The following is an 18,099-nucleotide window of genomic DNA, read 5'->3' as shown; positions in this document are numbered from 1 at the left end:
ATGTTCAAGCATATTCTAAAACCTAGTTGCTACCAAGCAAATTATTTCTGTGGGTCGAATTATCCAGTCCTTATTGAAGGCCAGCAAGCTTTACACGTGCCACATTGATGCACCATCAATTGGACTTGAGTCGTGAAGTGGTTCCAAACAACAGGCTTTAATACACTAGATGTGTGCCCGGCAGTAGATGTACAGAGAAAGGCCGACTGCCGGCCGGTACGGGTTCTTATACCCCACCTCGTAGGCGGAGCTACCAACCTCTCAGCCAATCGGCGGGTAGTCACATGACTGGCCTCAGCCAATTGGCAGAGAGGCACATGACTTGCCTGAGCCAATGGGCAGCGAGTCTTCTGCACCAATGGCAGCATGGTTCTAAGGTACCGTAATCTCCCTAGTCATACTACCACACACATCTTTGGGGATTGATGGCAGATTTAGAGGTATCTTAATGTCCCTCTTCCTACTCAAGGATAATGACCCAATGAAGAATCTTTGACTTCAAATATATCAAATGATATTGGCTTGTTCGTGCCTCTGACATGACTCCTCATGTTCCTCTACTCATGGCTCTGATTGGACTGCCTATGAACAGCACTCTTAATGCATCCCAATGCACCAGTCACATTATTCTCTGAAATGTCGTGTCAACAAAATATAACTGAACCATTACAAGTAATTAAGGGCATATTTATAAATATTGTCAGAAATTAAATCCAGGGCATCTGAACTTGTAACAATCACATTTGGAGAGAGTTGCATAGTGGTTAGCACTGCTGCCTCACAGCGCCAGGGACTCTGGTTCAATTCTGGCCTTGGATGACTGTGTGCAGTTTGCACTTTCTCCCTGTGCCTGCATGAATTTCCTTCGGGTGCTCAGGTTTTCTCCCGCAGTCCAAAGATGTGGGCAGCACGGTAGCATTGTGGATAGCACAATCGCTTCACAGCTCCAGGGTGCCAGGTTCGATTCCGACTTGGGTCACTGTCTGTGCGGAGTCTGCACATCCTCCCCGTGTGTGCGTGGGTTTCCTCCGGGTGCTCCGGTTTCATCCCACAGTGCAAAGATGTGCGGGTTAGGTAGATTGGCCATGATAAATTGCCCTTTGTGTCCAAAATTGCCCTTAGTGTTGGGTGGGGTTACTGAGTTATGGGGATAGGGTGGAGGTGTTGACCTTGGGTAGGGGGTAGGGTACTCTTTCCAAGAGCCGGTGCAGACTCGAAGGGCTGAATGGCCTCCTTCTGCACTGTAAATTCTATGTAATGTGCAGGTTAGGTGGGGTTATGGGGATGTGGTGGGGAGTGGGCCTAGATAGGGTGCTCCTTGTGCACTGCAGGAATTCTATGGTTCTAACTGTTTTAGTCTCCGTCATTTGTGCTCGAAATCAAGCAACTTCCAAATCGAGATATTATCAGTATTCAGTTTCCTCTTTTAAGGTTCACAATTCTGGAAGTATACAACAGGTCAGTCAGCATCAGTAAAGAGAAAAGACAGGTTTATATTTTGGATTTAACCTTTTGTCTGAAGATTTTGGTTAGTCTGTCTGTTTATCTTGACAGTTACCTTAACCCTAACCCTTTGTGCATATTTTATTTTTGTTTCAGATTTTCAGTACTTGCAGTCATTCTTTGTAACGAGTTCAATTATATTTCTTCAACTTAGAATCTCTCTGCATGAAGCAGACATAGTCAGTGCTTGCGTTTCTGTACCTAGTTTTTCCTGTAACAGGTCACCAGCTTGATGCCAGATGATTTAACTTGAGGGGCACCACCTCACATCATCAATGACTGACCAAAAGACTCCCTCACTCTTACCCCCAGCCATAAATGCATTGGATGGATTCATGAGTTGAAAAATCAACATGTTTTGGCCGGGTTATGAATGCACCTTCCTTGTACACCGAGTCCTGGGGTGAACGTGCAGCCTTTGGCTTAGGGGCAGGGATGCTACCCACTGCGCCATGAGACCTCCTTCAATTATGTTAACATTCCCATCCCAAGTTATTCTATTTTTTTTTTTACCCAGCCTGTTCTAATAATCCAGATTTACGACCTAAAATCGCTCAGGAAGCAGATTCTATTGTAACTTTCAAAATAGAATCAGATATATACTTATATATGAGGGCAGCACGGTAGCATAGTGGTTAGCATCAATGCTTCACAGCTCCAGGGTCCCAGGTTCGGTTCCCGGCTGGGTCACTGTCTGTGCGGAGTCTGCACGTCCTCCCCGTGTGTGCGTGGGTTTCCTCCGGGTGCTCCGGTTTCCTCCCACAGTCCAAAGATGTGCGGGTTAGGTGGATTGGCCATGCTAAATTGCCCGTAGTGTCCTAAAAAGTAAGGTTAAGGGGGAGTTGTTGGGTTACGGGTATAGGGTGGATACGTGAGTTTGAGTAGAGTGATCATTGCTCGGCACAACATCGAGGGCCGAAGGGCCTGTTCTGTGCTGTACTGTTCTAAAAAGGAGAATTTACCGGGCTGTGGGGGAAGAGTGGAGCAATGACACTAATTGGAACGGCCTTCCTCAAAGAGCTGGCACATACAAGATGGGTTGAACGGCTGCCTTCATTGCTGTTTGATTCTGTGATGGCCAGAAAAATCTGCTGGTCTGCACTCAGCACAAGAGGCCTGACATTCTCAATTACCAGGGTAGAAAAATGGTGAATTTCAGGCATAGGGCACCAGTATTTTGGGTATGGGTCAGATTTAGAAATTACACTTGTTCTGAAATCAATGATAAAGTCCTGTAGAAATAACTGGTGGTGGAAGTGGTGCATGTACCCAAAGACAAAATAATGAGGGCCAAAAACTATTGTCCCAGAAATTGTACCACTTCCACCAAAATTGTACCTGACTTAAATTAAGTGACCTGTTGGCATATCAAACCAGAAAATGTTTTGAGTTCACAGGATTTGAATGTCCACAAACATTGCCTGAAATACTTAACTTTGACTGTAGTGTTGACAATTATGGAACGATTCGGCAAACCTATTTTCAACATTCCAGACGTAAAATCTTAATGCTTTACGTCCTTCCCTCATGGCATTTTTACCATGGGCTTCACCATGGATATTCCCAAGTCTTTACGAGGGAAGAAGAGCCAGAGGAAGAGGGAGGTGGTGAGGGCTATGTCAGCTATGATAGAGTGACGGTGAGGCAGATCAAAGGAGTAGACGACCAAATCTGAGGCACTCTACCACCAGGGTCTTCAGACTGTGAACTCCTTTGGCCATGTCTCAACTTAAATGGTATAAAAGGGACTATTGCAAACTCAGATCCAGGCAACTTTTCAAACCCACAGCCAAAAAAACAATCTATCTCTGAATACTGAAACCGATTTCATTTAGAGGCATAATCTGTGATTAAAAGAAATCATCATTTTAATTTCTGTCAAGTTAGCACTGCTGTCTCACAGCTCTGGGACGAAATTCTCCCAACGGGAGACTGAGTGCCGATGCCGGAGTGGCGTCGGAGACCGCTCCTCGCACCCTATTCACCCCCCCCCCCCCCCCCCCCCCCGGAGCAGCGGTTCGTGAATCCCGAACACCCAGCCTTGACGCTTGCGTCAAAGCAGCGCGCCGAGAATGACGCTCCGGCGGCGCCGAGGTGACGTCAGCCGCGCATGCGCAGGTTGGCCGGCTCCAACCCACGCATGCGCGGTTGCCGTCTTCCCCTCCGCTGCCCCCGCAAGACATGGCGGCTTGATCTTGCGGGGCGGCAGAGGGAAAAGAGTGCGTCTCTTAGAGACGCCGGCCCGACGATCGGTGGGCACCGATCGCGGGCCAGTCACCTCATGAGCACACCTGTGGTGCTCGATCCTCTCTCCGCCCCCCCACAGGCCCCACACTTACCTGTCGCGCGCTGTTCACGACGGCAGCGACCAGGTGTGGTTGCCGCCGGCATGAACCGGTCGGGTTCGTCAGGCCGCTAGGCCCATCCGGGCCGGAGAATCGGCGGTCGTCATGAAAAACGGCGAGCGGCGATTCTCCGAGCAGCGTGTCGAAAAACATGACACGCATTTTTGGGGGGGTGGGAGAATCACGGGGGGGTGCCAGGGCGGCGTGTCATGATTCGCCCAGCCCTCACGCGATTCTCCCACCCGGCGTGGGGAGCGGAGAATCGCGCCACTGGTTTCCTCCCAGATTCTAAAGATGTGCAGGTCAGATGGATTGGCCATGCTAAATTGCCCCTTAGCGTCCAAAAGATTAGGTGGAGTTAAGGGATAGGTTGGGGGGGTGGACCTAGGTAGGATGCTCTTTCAGAGGGTCGGTGCAGACTCGATGGACCGAATGGTCCTGCATTGTAGGGATTCGATGATTCTCCGAAATGCTTAGAAGAAGCAATATTTTTGTAAGCTATTGACCCAGATTGTTTCTTCCATTTCAGAATTTCATGATTCCAGCTCAATCACAGTGTAATGGATCCATTCAGGTTGAAGGCTGTAAAGCAGAACTTCAAACCAATATCCAGTTCGAAGGCAGCAGTGCGACCCTGAAGCTAAATTCGGAGTGTGACCCAAAAGTCAATATAGAGGTCATATTTGAACACAAATTGCCAATGCTAAAAGGGATTCCAGAACATAATAAGCTCATTTTTACAGCAGAAAGACACTTGAAATCTGAGTTTGAATTAGGTTTAAAGATGGGCACTTGTAATCTTCTAGCAAGTGGAGGCCTTCAAGTGAAAAATAAAACTGAATTCAACTTTTTGATAAATAACAAATGCACAAAGCTGCAGGTATGTTTATATTACTTTCACCTAATTGTGTTACGTTTAGAGAAATAGTTGGAGAATCCTCAATGCATTTGTAAACTGTATTCATCATTAGTAATGAATCTAATCTGGCAAGTGAATGGCCAGAGCCGTCAATATTTGTGGACCATTGTATCCATGTTTCCAGCCACTGGTTGATGAAAATACTGATATGGTTAACTCTTAACTGTGCTCTGAACTGGCCAGGAAAACAACTTCGTTGCATCAAACCGTTACAGTAAAGTTTAAATAACAACAAAACCGGACACAGCAACTGGCATTGACCTGAGCACCAGATATGACAAAGGCACACCCTGCCCAGTTGATCCTTCAAAGTCCTCCTCTGTACATCAGAGAACTTGTGACAAAATTGGGTGAGCTATGCCATAGTTATCCTGATAGACCCATAATCACAGAATCATCAGCCAATGCCACAGACATCACCATCCGTGGATATGTTCTGTGCCACCGGCTGGACAGACCAACCAGAGGTGGTGGCGGCACAGTGGTATTCGGTCAGGAGGGAGTTGCCCTGGGGGTGCTCAAAATCAACTCTGGATCTCATGAAATCTCATTAGGTCAAACATTTTGGGCAGCACGGTAGCATGGTGGTTAGCATAAATGCTTCACAGCTCCAGGGTCCCAGGTTCGATTCCCGGCTGGGTCACTGTCTGTGTGGAGACTGCACGTCCTCCCCGTGTGTGCGTGGGTTTCCTCCGGGTGCTCCGGTTTCCTCCCACAGTCCAAAGATGTGCGGGTTAGGTGGATTGGCCATGCTAAATTGCCCGTAGTGTCCTAAAATGTAAGGTTAAGGGGGGGGTTGTTGGCTTACGGGTATAGGGTGGATACGTGGGTTTGAGTAGGGTGATCATTGCTCGGCACAACATAGAGGGCCGAAGGGCCTGTTCTGTGCTGTACTGTTCTATGTCTATGTTAAACATGAGCAAGGAAACCTCCTGCTGATTCCCACCTATCGACCTCCCTGAGCTTATGAATCAGTACTCCTCCATTTTAAAAAGGCAGATGGTGAAATTTGAATTCAATAAAAATCTGGATATGAAGTCTAAGGTGACCATGAAACGATTGTCATAAAAACCCACCTCGTTCGCTAATGTCCTTTAGGGAAGGAAATCTGTCGTCCTTATCTGGTCTGGCCTATATGTGACGCCAGACACACATCAATGTGGTTGACTTTTAAATGCCCTCAGGGATGGGCAATACAAGCTGGCCCAGCCAGCAATGCCCACATCCCATGAACAAATTGATAAATGCCACCCGAAGGAACCACTGAGTGTGGAAAAGGCACAGAATGTATTCTGCGTGGGGGATTCCAATGTCATTCTCCCAAGCGTGGCTTGGTGACAGCGGTACTGACCAGGCTGTCCAAGTCCTGAAGGACATCTTTGACTGACTGGCTTGCGGCAGGTGGTGACTGAACCAACATGAGGGAAAATATGCTCAGCATCACCCTCACCAGTCTGTATGTTCCAAGACCGTACTGGTAGGATTGACCAGCACACAGCTCAGCTCTTGAGGAGACAAAGTCCCATCTTCACACTCCCATCATATTGTGTGGTACTACTGCCATGCTAAATAGAATAGACTCAGGTCAGGTTTAGGAGCTCAAAACTGGGCATCATGAGGTGTGGTGGGCCATCTGCAGAGTGGAATTGTACTCGAGTCTGTAACCTCACAGTCCAGTATATACCATTACCACAAGCGGGTGATCAATGAAGAGTGCAGGAGGGCATGCCAGGAGGGGGACACCCCACTGGTTGGAGTCTTACGTGGCACAAAGGAAGATGGCTGTGGTTGTTACCCCAGGACACTAGAGTTCCTCAAGGTAGTGTACGAGGCCTAACCACCTTCAGCTGCTGCATCAATGGCTTTCCCTCTATCGTAAAATTAGAAGTGGGGTCATTCGCTGATGAATGCACAATGTTCAGTCCATTCATGGCTCCTGAGATACTGAAGCAGTCCATGTCCAAATCCAGCAAGACCTGGATAACATTCCGGTTTGGGCAAGTAACATTTGCACCACACAAGTGCCAGGTGATCGGCATTTCTAAGAAAGACTCTAACTATTGCTCTTCGATTACAATCGCTGGGCAGGATTTTGTGGTCCTATCTGCTGCAGGAGTTTCAGCCATTATCATCAGTCTGGGGTTATCATTGACCAGAAACTGAACTGGATCCAACCATATAAATATTGTGGCTACAGGAGTAGTCATAGGCTGGGAATTCTGCAGCTACTAACTCACCTCCTTACTCCCCAAAGCCTGCCCAGCATCTGCAATGCACTAGTGTTAAGAATTGAGGGAAATCAAGATTTAAAAAATGAAATTGGGATATAAAATAAAGAAACGTGATAAAAGGGGAACTGATAAGTACAGTTGTCTGAAGCATTTTTTTTGAGAGCAAATTAATGTTTACCTAAGTGACTATGGGAAAACAATGGTGTACAGAAGAGGTGACTTCAAAGTGGAGAGACAAGGGAATTGGCACTTATAGCCTGATCCACAGAGTGGGTAACATCAAAGGGGAAACAATTATGTATCCATGTGAAGATAACTAGAGAAGAGGGTAGAAAGGGTAGCCACAGCCAACTGCAGAAAGCAGGCTCTCCCAAAACCAAGCCTTTGCTGAAACTCTGTTGCTAAAAAACTCAAAACTCTAACAGAATCTCTACGCTGAATACTGAAGACAACTTTGCTAAACGTAAAAAATAATCTGTGGATGGTACCTATATGCTGGATTTAGCCCATTGAGCTATATAACATTGGATGTTGTTTGGGACTTTCTCAAAGTACAGGGAACATATGTTGTTGGGAACAAGGGGGAACCTTGTGTAATACTGTGTGTGGAGCTATTAATGCAGTTAGGTGTACTGCTGTAGTGTATTATAGTTTTTCTTATGTGTTTTCTTTTAAATTAATAAATATTCTTTATTAATTGATCACAACAAGACAAGACTGTTCCTTTCTCACATTATACCAATTTAAAATATACACCAGTAAGATCCGGTGTTCCAAGTTGCCCTTCTGGTTTTTAAGATACCCTCGCATTTAACATCAGCAAGGTTCTGAACATAAGTCAGGAGTGTGATGGAATACTCTCCCGTTGCCTAGGTGAGTACAGCCCCAGTAACACTCAAGAAGTTCAACACCATCCAGGACAAAACTCCCACTTGATTGGCACCTCATCCACCACCTTAACCATTCACTGCCTCCACCACAAACGCACTGTGGCAGCAATTTGTACCATCTACAAGATGCACTACATCACTCACCAAGACTCCTAGATGGCACCTCCCAAACCCATGTCCACTACCATCTTGAAGGACAAGTACAGCAGCAACATGGGAACACCACCACTTGGAGGTTCCCCTCTAAGTCGCTTATCATCCCAACTTAGAAATATATCTCCGTTCCTTCACTGTCACTGGGTCCCTCCCTAACAGCACTGTGGATGCACCTACACCACATGGACTGCTGCAGTTCAAGAAGGCAGCTCACCACCACCTTCTCAAGGGGCAATTAGAGATGGACAATAAATGCTGTGTGAACCAGCGACCCCCAACATCCCTTGAACAAATAAGAAAAAAAACAACAGAGCTAAACTTTAAAATCTTGCATTTCTGATTAATCAGAAATCACTGTCATTATATGTCCGCAGTCTTTGTCCATTTAGAGCCACTAACAAGATGAATTTCACTTTGTCAGCTCACTTGAGCATGTGTCTGTTGTAAATAGTCCTTTGGGCTCAAAATATTTTTTTGCGTGTAAATAATGATTTAATTTATTCTGTTTCAGGATCTCGGCGTGCCACTGAAAATTGATGGGTCAGGTTATATTGTGATAAATGGAGTTAACTTTGAGTCACAGATACAGATAAACATTGACCAAACTAAACTAAAAGGTCTGATCACGCTGAAGGCTGGTGCTGTAAGTACTATGTGTAGCTTTAACCTTGTCTAATGGACAGCACATTTATTTAACCTACAGTGGAATGAATAGAATAAGAGACGGAGGGAGAAAATACATTAGTGGTCAGGATAATAGTTACTTAAATGTTATGTATAATAATGCATATTAAGCAAAAGATAATTAAGAATCTCTTTATGAAAATTACAATTGACAGAATAAAACATGCTCATTTGACTCTTCCTGCCCATTGGACACATTGTGGTTTAATTCTTTGAACTACGAAATCAAAATAGAATACCTAATGCCTGCATAACCGATGATAACTTTAGACACCTCTCTTCCCTTCAAGAATAAGCATGAAGTTAATGCCTCATTGCTCCACAATATTGATGGCGCCTCACAGCTTGGAATTCCAGGAAACACAGTTGTGGCTTTAACAGCTGAGAATCAGGGCGACACGTATAAGCGGTCCATCCGATTTATCGTTGATAACAAGCAGGTAAAGTCGAAAAATGTTAAACGCTCTCTGCTTGTAGTCGAAGAAGATTACCTAAAAGATTACGGACAAATTAAACCAGATTTGCACATCTGTAAATCCATAACCGCTCCTCTTCCAAATCACATCACTTAATATTAAAATATAACTTCACATCCTTTTGTTTTGTTACTGAAAATAATTTATGTTAGTTGGAGCACCAGGCCTCAACTGGGTATCCGCTTTCAGCATGACACATGAATTGCTTTTTTACGTTTAGCAGCATATTTTAAACTGTGATTCACTCAGTTGAGTAATTAATACTTCATCCTGTATGGTTCTTCATCATGAATGCAGTTTGTAGTGTGACACAGATGACCTCTTCAAATTATGACAAAAGAAGGTTGAACAACAATTAATGAAAAGTAAATTTCGAACAAGCAGCAGGAAAATCTAATTTATTCATGGAGTGACTAATGTTTGGAATAATCTGTGTTGGAAGGTAACAGAGGCAGCAATATTGGAAAACGTTCAAAATGCAATTAGATGTCATGATGGAATAGTTATGAATTAGGAGAATGAGTTTGGCCCTGCCAAATCCAAATGTCTTTCCAGTCCTTTTGTGCCCCTTGAAATGAACCATATGGTCAGCCACTGCCCCCCTGCATCCCTCCCACACACCCTCACTAATTCAACCCAGGTCAAGTAACTCCATCAAATCATTATTAGAAACAGTTACATTTATATGCAGCTTTACCATGGAAAAACATTCCAAATGCTTAATAGTTTGTAGCCAACCAAGAGCAGTTAGGAAGGGGCAACAAAATGCTGGCCTTTCCAGCGATGTCCACATCCCATTAAAGAATAAATTTTGAAAAAGCCGAGAGCAGTAAGAATGAAGCAACACAAAGGAGCTCGGTGACCGGGTCCTTGAGTGCAAAGCAAGATTGTCGAGTGGTGGGAGTGGAGTTCACATCGTCGACCAGACTGATAGACCAGTAGAAGATGTGAGCAGGAGTGAAGGGCTAAAAAAGATTAGAGACAGAAAGAAGGCCGTGGAGGAACCTATAGATGACACCTTTGACTTTGAAGTTCACAGGCCAATGAATGTCAGTGGATATCAGGGTGATAGGTGTTTGCAGAACAAGTTAAGTAAAAAAGGCCAATGCAAATCATGCAAGGAGTTTGCACGTCCAAATCCCTGTGTCACCTATAAGACATAGGAACAGAATTAGGCCACTCGGCCCATCGAGTCTGTTCCGCCATTCAATCCTGGCTGATATTTTCTCACCCCCATTCTCCTGCCTTCTCCTCTGATCCCCTTATTAATCAAAACCTATCTATCTCTGTCTTAAAGACACTCAGTGATTTGGCCTCCACAGCCTTCTGTGGCAAAGAGTTCCACAGATTCACCACCCTCTGGCTGAAGAAATTCCTCCTCATCTCTGTTTTAAAGGATCGTCCCTTTAGTCTGAGATGATGTCCTCTGGTTCTAGTTTTTCCTACAAGTGGAAACATCCTCTCCACGTCCACTCTATCCAGGCCTCGCATTATCCTGTAAGCTTCAATAAGATTCCCCCTCATCCTTCTAAACTCCAACGAGTACAGACGCAGAGTCCTCAGCCATTCCTCATATGAAAAGCTTTTCATTCCAGGGATCATTCTTGTGAACCTCCTCTGGACCCTTTCCAAGGCCAGCACATCCTTCCTTAGATACGGGGCCCAAAACTGCTCAAAATATTCCGAATGCGGTCTGATCAGAGCCTTATACAGCCTCAGAAGTACATCCCTGGTCTTGTATTCTAGCTCTCTTGACATGAATGCTAACATTCTTAACTGCCGACTGAACCTGCCCATTAACCTTCAGAGAATCATGAACAAGGACTCCCAAGTCCCTTTGTGCTTCTGATTTCCGAAGCATTTCCCCATTTAGAAAATAGTCTTTGCCTAAATGCCTCCTTCCGAAGTGTATAACCTCACACTTTTCCACATTGTGTTTCATTTGCCCACTCTCCTAGCTTGTCCAAATCTTTTGCAGCCCCTTTGCTTCCTCAATACTACCTGTCCCTCGATAGATCTTTGTATCATCTGCAAACTTAGCAACAGTGCCTTCAGTTCCTCCTTCCAGATCATTAGTGTATATTGTGAAAAGTTGTGGTCCCAGCACAGACCCCTGAGGCGCCCCACTAGTCACCGGCTGCCATCCTGAAAAAGAACCCTTTATCCCCACTCTCTGCCTTCTGCCAGTCAGCCAATCCTCTATCCATGGCAGGATCTTACCCTTAACACCATGGGCTTTTAACTTATTTAACAGTCTCCTATGCGGCACTTGCCAAAGGCCTTCTGGAAATCTAAATAAATCATGTCCACTGGGTTTCCTTTATTTACCTTCCTTGTTACCTCCTCAAAGAACTCCCTTTGACAAAACCATGCTGACTCAGTCCTATTTTACCATGCACGACTAAGTACTTTGCGATCTCATCTTTAATAACAGACTCTCAAATCTTACCAGTGATTGAAGTCAGGCTAACCGGCCTATAATTTCCCATCTTCTGCCTCTCTTCCTTCTTAAACAGTGGTGTTACATTAGCTATCTTCCAGTCCTCTGGAACCCTTCCTGCCTCCAGTGATTCCTGAAAGATCATCATTAATGCCTCCACAATTTCCTCAGCTATCTCTTTTAGGACCCTGGGGTGTAATCCATTCAGTACAGGTGATTTATCCACCTTCAGACCTTTCAGTTTCCCCAGATATTTCTCCTTAGTAATGGTCACTGCACTAACCTCTGCCCCCTGGTTCTACTGGAGCTCTGGCATCCCACTGGTGTCTTCCAACGTGAAGACCGGTGCAAAGTTCGTCTGCCATTTCTTTGTTTCCTATTATTACTTCTCCAGGCATATTTTCCTGTGGTCCAATGTCTATTTTTGTCTCTCTCTTATCTTTTATATATTGAAAAAAACTCTTCCTAACTTCCTTTATATTACTAGCTAGCTTGCACTCGTACTTCATCTTCTCCCCCATTATTGCATTTTTGTTATCCTCTGCTCGCTTTTAAAGGCTTCCCAGTCCTCTACTTTCACACTAATCCTCACCACTTTGTATGCTTTTTCTTTAGCCTTTATGCTGTCCTTGATATCCCTCGTCAGCCATGGATGCCTTGTCCTGCCCGTAGCATGTTTCCCCCTCCTTGGGATGAATTTCTGTTGTGCCTCCCTAATAACCCCCAAAAACACCTGCCATTGCTGTTCCACTGTCTTCTCTGCTAGGCTCCTTTTCCAATCAATTCTGGCCAGCTCCTCCCTCATGTCTTTGTAGTTACTCTTATTTAATTGCAATACCGTTACATCTGATTGCAGCTTCTCCTTCTCAAACTGCAGGGTAAATTCTATCATATTGTGGTCACTGCTCCCTAAGAGTTCCTTCACCCTAAGTTTCCTAATCAAGTCAGCCTCATTACACATCGGCAAATCCAGAATTGCCTGTTCCCCAGTAGACTCTGTCACAAGCTGCTCCAAAAAAAATCTTAGACATTCCACAAATTCCTTTTCTTGGGATCCACTACCAACCTGATTTTCCCAGTCTGCCTGCATATTGAAGTGCGCCATGATTATTGTAATATTGCCTATTTTTACATGCCTTTTCTATTAACTGATTTATTTTCTGCCCCACATCTTGAGTACTGCTCAGGGCCTGTACATAACTCCCATCAGAGTCGTTTTACCTTTGCGATTCCTCAACTCTACCCACAGAGATTCTATGTCTTCTGACCCTTGCTATCAATTTAACTTCATTCCTTACAAACAATGCAACCTGCCCCCTTTGCAATCTGCCTGACCTTTCAATAGGACACATGTCCTTGGAAATTAAGATTCCAACCCTGATCCCCTTGCAGTCACGTCCCTGTGATGCCCGCAATATCGTACAGGCCAATTTCAACGTGCGCAACAAGCTAATTTAACTTGTTCCGTATACTGCATGCATTTAGGTACAGCACCCTCAATCCTGCATTAACCACCTCCCTTTTCACACTCTCCTTCGTCACTGTACCTTGTACTGTGGCCCTTTTTGATTTTTGACCATGGCTTCTCTGCCTTTAACTTTCCACCTTACTGCTTTTTGTTTCTGGCCCCGTTTTACTACCCTCCGACCTCCTGCATCGGTTCCCATACCACTGCCACATTAGTTTAAACCCTCCCCAACAGCACTAGTAAACATCCCCCAGGACATCGGTTCCAGTCCTGCCCAGGTTCAGACCATCTGGTTTGTACTGGTCCCACCTCCCCCAGACCTGGTTCCAATGCCCCAGGAATTTGAATCGTTCCCTCTTGCACCACCTCTAATGCGACGCATTCATCCTAACTATCCTGACATTCCTACTCTGACTAGGTCGTGTCACACATAGCAATCCTGAGGTCCTTTGAGGTCCTGCTTTTTAGTTTACCTCCTAACTCCCTGAATTCAGCTTGTGGGATCTCATCCCATTTTTTACCTATATCGTTGGTGCCTAGATGCACCACAACAGCTGGCTGTTCACCCTCCTTCCTCCCCCCCTCCCCCCCAGAATGTGCTGCAGCTGCTCCGAGACATCCTTGACCCTTGCACCAGGGAGGCAACATACCATCCTGGAGTCTCGATTGCGTCCACAAAACCGCCTGTCTATTCCCCTTACGATTGAGTCCCCTATCACTATAGCCCTGCCATTCATCTTCCTGCCCTTCTGTGCAGCAGAGCCAGCGACGGTGCCATGAACCTGGCTGCTGCTGCCTTCCCCTGGTGAGCCATCTCCCTCAACATTATCCAAAGCGGTATATCTGTTTTGCAGGGAGATGACCTCGGGGGACACCTGCACTGCCTTCCTACTCTTGCTCTGTCTTTTGGTCACCCATTTACTCTCTCCCTCAGTAATTTTCAGTGGTGTGGCCAACTCGCTAAACGTGCTGTCCATGACATCCTCAGCATCGCAGATGCTCCAACGTGAGTCTTCCCGCAGCTCGGAGCCGTCAAGCGGTCTAACAGGAGCTGCAGCTGGACGCACTTCTTGCACGTGAAGGAGCCAGAGTCAGTGGATGTGTCCCTGAGCTCCCACATCGCACATAAGGAGCATGACACGGGTCTGGGATCTCCTGCCATGACTTAAGCCTTAGGTTAACTTATATAACCACAATGCCAAAAAACAGAAGAAAATAAATAAAGATTGTGTGATTTGTTTCATTGACTTTTGTATTAATTACATTTGTGGCAAGGTTTCTGATATTAATTGTTGGCAACAGGAAAGTGACATTAACAAAGTATAGAAAAACATTGGAACATAATACACTCAGAGGAACAGAGTAGGCCATTTAGCCCTTCTAGGTTGATATGATGAAGGCTGATCTGCAACCTAATTCTATTTATCGGTAGCATATAGATGTAACTTGTTGCTCAACTTTCCAAGCATAAGTCGCCAGTCAAATTGTACCAAGTGCTGTACCATAGATATGCCCTCTGTGCTAATGTATTGCAACATGTATAACAAGAAAAACTTTGATGAATCTACTGTAATTGTCATTTCATTTTCATTAGATAATTGAAGATTTGACTTTCATTCGCAAGGCACATCATATTTCATTGAACTACAAACTTACTCATAATGTAGAGATACTTAAGACCCTATTCATAAATCAACACACTGATATACAGGTAAGAAACTGTCTTCAGTAAGAGATAATTGTACATTCTTGTTCTTTTAATTGTTCAAAAAGTACACCAAAAGACTTCTGTTTACGTTGAAATGTGTTTCTTGTAAATATGTTGATGTATAATATTGACAAGTCATTGTAGCTTTTACAGAAACTTAATCTTTTACACAAATAAATGTCAATGCCAAGAAGAAGCGGGAGGGAAGTTGGGTGGGTTCCATGTTTTATTTACCTCCAAGATGTGCCTTAGCATCTGGTCTTGGCTGATGGAAGGGAAAATTAATAAGCTGCTTCTTTAGCCATTTCTGAAAGCTATGAGCAAATTACTTTTGGGCAGTTTCAGCCTAGTTTCTAGTGGGACCAACTTGTCCAGAATTAAACAATACTTAAAATTATACTCTAATGTTAACCTCCTGTAACAGTCAAGAATGGGGGAGGGGGTAGTCGGGGGGGTGGGGGGGTTGGCTTAAAATATCTACAACATAATACTTAATAAAAAAATATTTTGAAACTAAATGAATATAGTTCCTGATGGAACAATAGTGACGGTATGCGGACTGCAACATATCAAGCAGTTGCTTGCATAGTCCTTGTTTTAAATATAAGAGCTTACCTCAGCAAGGTTTATAATATTTAAGGCTGCTATATGAAACCAGATTTATTTTTCTCTTATGCCATTTTTAGTTTAGCAATGCATTTCTATCAGTGCTATTTTGAATAAATTAACAATAATGTTGAATTGGAACAGACATGAATTTAATGCCATTGTATTAGCTGGCATGCCAAAGCACAATAGATGTTTTAGTGAATTGTTCCAATATCTGGCGGGCTACCCCTGACTGAGAGAATTAAAAACCCTTAACAATGCTTAGCGTTGTTTAAGGAAAGAATTGCTCGAGTTATTTTGTGTGTCAGTATGCTTCATGCTTTTTCCTTTATTTTTTCATGGGACATGGGTGTTTCTGACAAGGTCAACATTTCTTGCCCTTTGAACTGAGTGACTTGCTGGGCCAAATCAAAGGGTAGTTAAGAGTCAACCACATTGCTGTGGGTCTGGAGTCACATGTAGGCCAGACCAAGGTGAGGATAGCTGATTTCCTTCCCTAAAGGACATTACTGACCTAGATGAGTTTTGAATGACAATCAATGAGTTTGGTTGCCATGACAGCGGCTAGCTTTATACTCCAGATTTTATAAATTGAATTTAAATTCCACCAACAACCATGGCGGGATTTGAACCTGTGTCCCCAAAGCATTAGCCTGGTCCTCTGGATTACTAGTCCAGTGACATCGATACTATGTCACCGTAGTAGACAACAGTAGTAGACTCGCCAACTTTAAGGGCATTTAAGTGGTCACTGGATAGACATATGGATGAAAATGGAATAGTGTAGGTCAGATAGGCTTCAGATGCTTTCACAGGTCGGCGCAACATCGAGGGCCGAAGGGCCCGTACTGCGCTGTAGTGTTCTATGTTCTATGTCTCCCACTATGTAATGTCTGGAGCAATTGTGCCCCTTCTCAGAAGTCGATCTGAAAAGTACTTCTGGAAGAATTGCAATCACTAAGGATTTGCAGCACATCCAGGGGTAGATATTTTACTCAAATCTGCCTTATTTCAGTTAGATCTTGGCAAGATGAGGTTAGAAAATCTACTGGGGAACAGTTCTATGGTTCTTCAATGATTGCTGCTCGATTGTGACTTCACTGAAGGCGATAGTTATTCAGTAATTATGTATGGGCAGACATATTCAAAATGAGTATTAATGATGGGATGATATTAATTAAGATATTTCCCATCAGCACCACTCTAGTAACCCAGATGGAAAGGATTCCAGTGAGTCAATTGCACGGCAATGGGAGGACTTCTCAAACCTTCAGCTCCTCATAATAGACTGCAATCAGTCGTGAGCAACAGTTTTTCTTCACTTTAAGCAGAATTCCAGCGGAGGTGGAAATCCCACTCAATCTACCAAAATGACACTAGGATGAGCAATGCTACAAATACAGTAGGATTCTGACAAGGCAGAAAATTCAAATCTGCCCGCAACTACTAGAAGGAGGTCTGTTGAGATCAGCAGCAATGGTTTTATCTGAAACCTTTTCTATATTAAACTGAAAAAATATTCTTCAAATCATAGAAATTCTAAACATTAATTTGTTAGAAACATTTTCTCAGTTGTGGTCATGGCTCACTGTCAATGGGTGCCTGTCAATGGGTGCCTGTCAATGGGTACCTGTCAATGGGTGCCTGTCAATGGGTGCCTGTCAATGGGTGCCTGTCAATGGGTGCCTGTCAATGGGTACCTGTCAATGGGTGCCTGTCAATGGGTGCCTGTCAATGGGTGCCTGTCAATGGGTACCTGTCAATGGGTGCCTGTCAATAGGTACCTGTCAATGGGTACCTGTCAATGGGTGCCTGGCAATGGATATCTCTCTTTCACCTCCGAAGGTTGTGGGTTCAAATCAAATTCCAGAGATTTGAGCATATAATCTGAGGCTGCCACTTCAAGGAGACCTGCCATGTCCAGAGAAGGGTGAAGATTGGCTCTCTTGTACAAAGATTGCATTCCTTAAAGCAACCAATTGCTTTATGGCCAGCAGTCTTGCAGAAACTGGCCTTCACCAATCGTATGGCATCACATCCCCACCCCTCCAATTTGGCCCACTTTGATGTACTGTGCCCCTGCAGGTGTACAATACATTAGCAGCACTGAGACTGGGCTGCTGGCCACTGAACACAGCTCCATTCCTGATGCTGGAGTCCAAGAACCAGAGAAAAGAACTACCCACCCCACGACTTCAGGAACCCTCAATGCATCCGGAATGGGATGTAGACCTGGTATAAATGGGTCCTGCCCTGATTTCTGCCGTCATCTGCCCCAGCCGAGGAAATGTGGTCCACCACAACTGAAAAATTCTTCTTGCCAACCAACCAGGAATTCTTCGGGGAGCAATTTTTCAAAACTGTATCTAATTTGCCAAGTAAAAGATAGCTTGGGATTTGAACTCAGGACTTTTTGATTAATTTAATTACTAAGTGTTCAACTACATGCTGTTCCGGGACTATCACATCATCTTCAGTAGCTGAATTGTGGAAGAGAGGGAAGAGTTGAGGGCAAGTCAACGTCACAGTTTGGGTGTCACGGTAGCACAGTGGGTAGCACTCGTGCTTCACAGTGCCAGGGACCCAAGTTCAACTCCCGGCTTGGGTCACTGCGTGGAGTCTGCGCATTCTCCCTGGGTCTGCGTCGGTTTCCTCCGGGTGTTCCGGTTT

The 18,099-nt window shown here is 44.6% G+C and overlaps 1 protein-coding gene across 1 annotated transcript in view; it reads left to right on the top strand.

The window, feature by feature from the left end:
• The window catches only part of LOC119978346, a 439,995-nt gene that overhangs the window by 306,995 nt on the left and 114,901 nt on the right, over positions 1–18,099 (top strand). Inside the window, exons 45-48 of the mRNA XM_038819919.1 lie at positions 4,378–4,728; positions 8,556–8,687; positions 9,019–9,168; positions 14,707–14,823. Of these exons, the coding sequence (XP_038675847.1) occupies positions 4,378–4,728; positions 8,556–8,687; positions 9,019–9,168; positions 14,707–14,823 (750 nt within the window). The remainder of the gene's footprint in view (positions 1–4,377; positions 4,729–8,555; positions 8,688–9,018; positions 9,169–14,706; positions 14,824–18,099) is intronic.

This window comes from Scyliorhinus canicula, chromosome 15, assembly GCF_902713615.1.
Source record: "Scyliorhinus canicula chromosome 15, sScyCan1.1, whole genome shotgun sequence".
Lineage (NCBI taxonomy): Eukaryota > Metazoa > Chordata > Chondrichthyes > Carcharhiniformes > Scyliorhinidae > Scyliorhinus > Scyliorhinus canicula.
The sequence above is the reverse complement of the archived record's forward strand: the minus strand, read 5'-3'. Positions and strand labels throughout refer to the sequence as shown.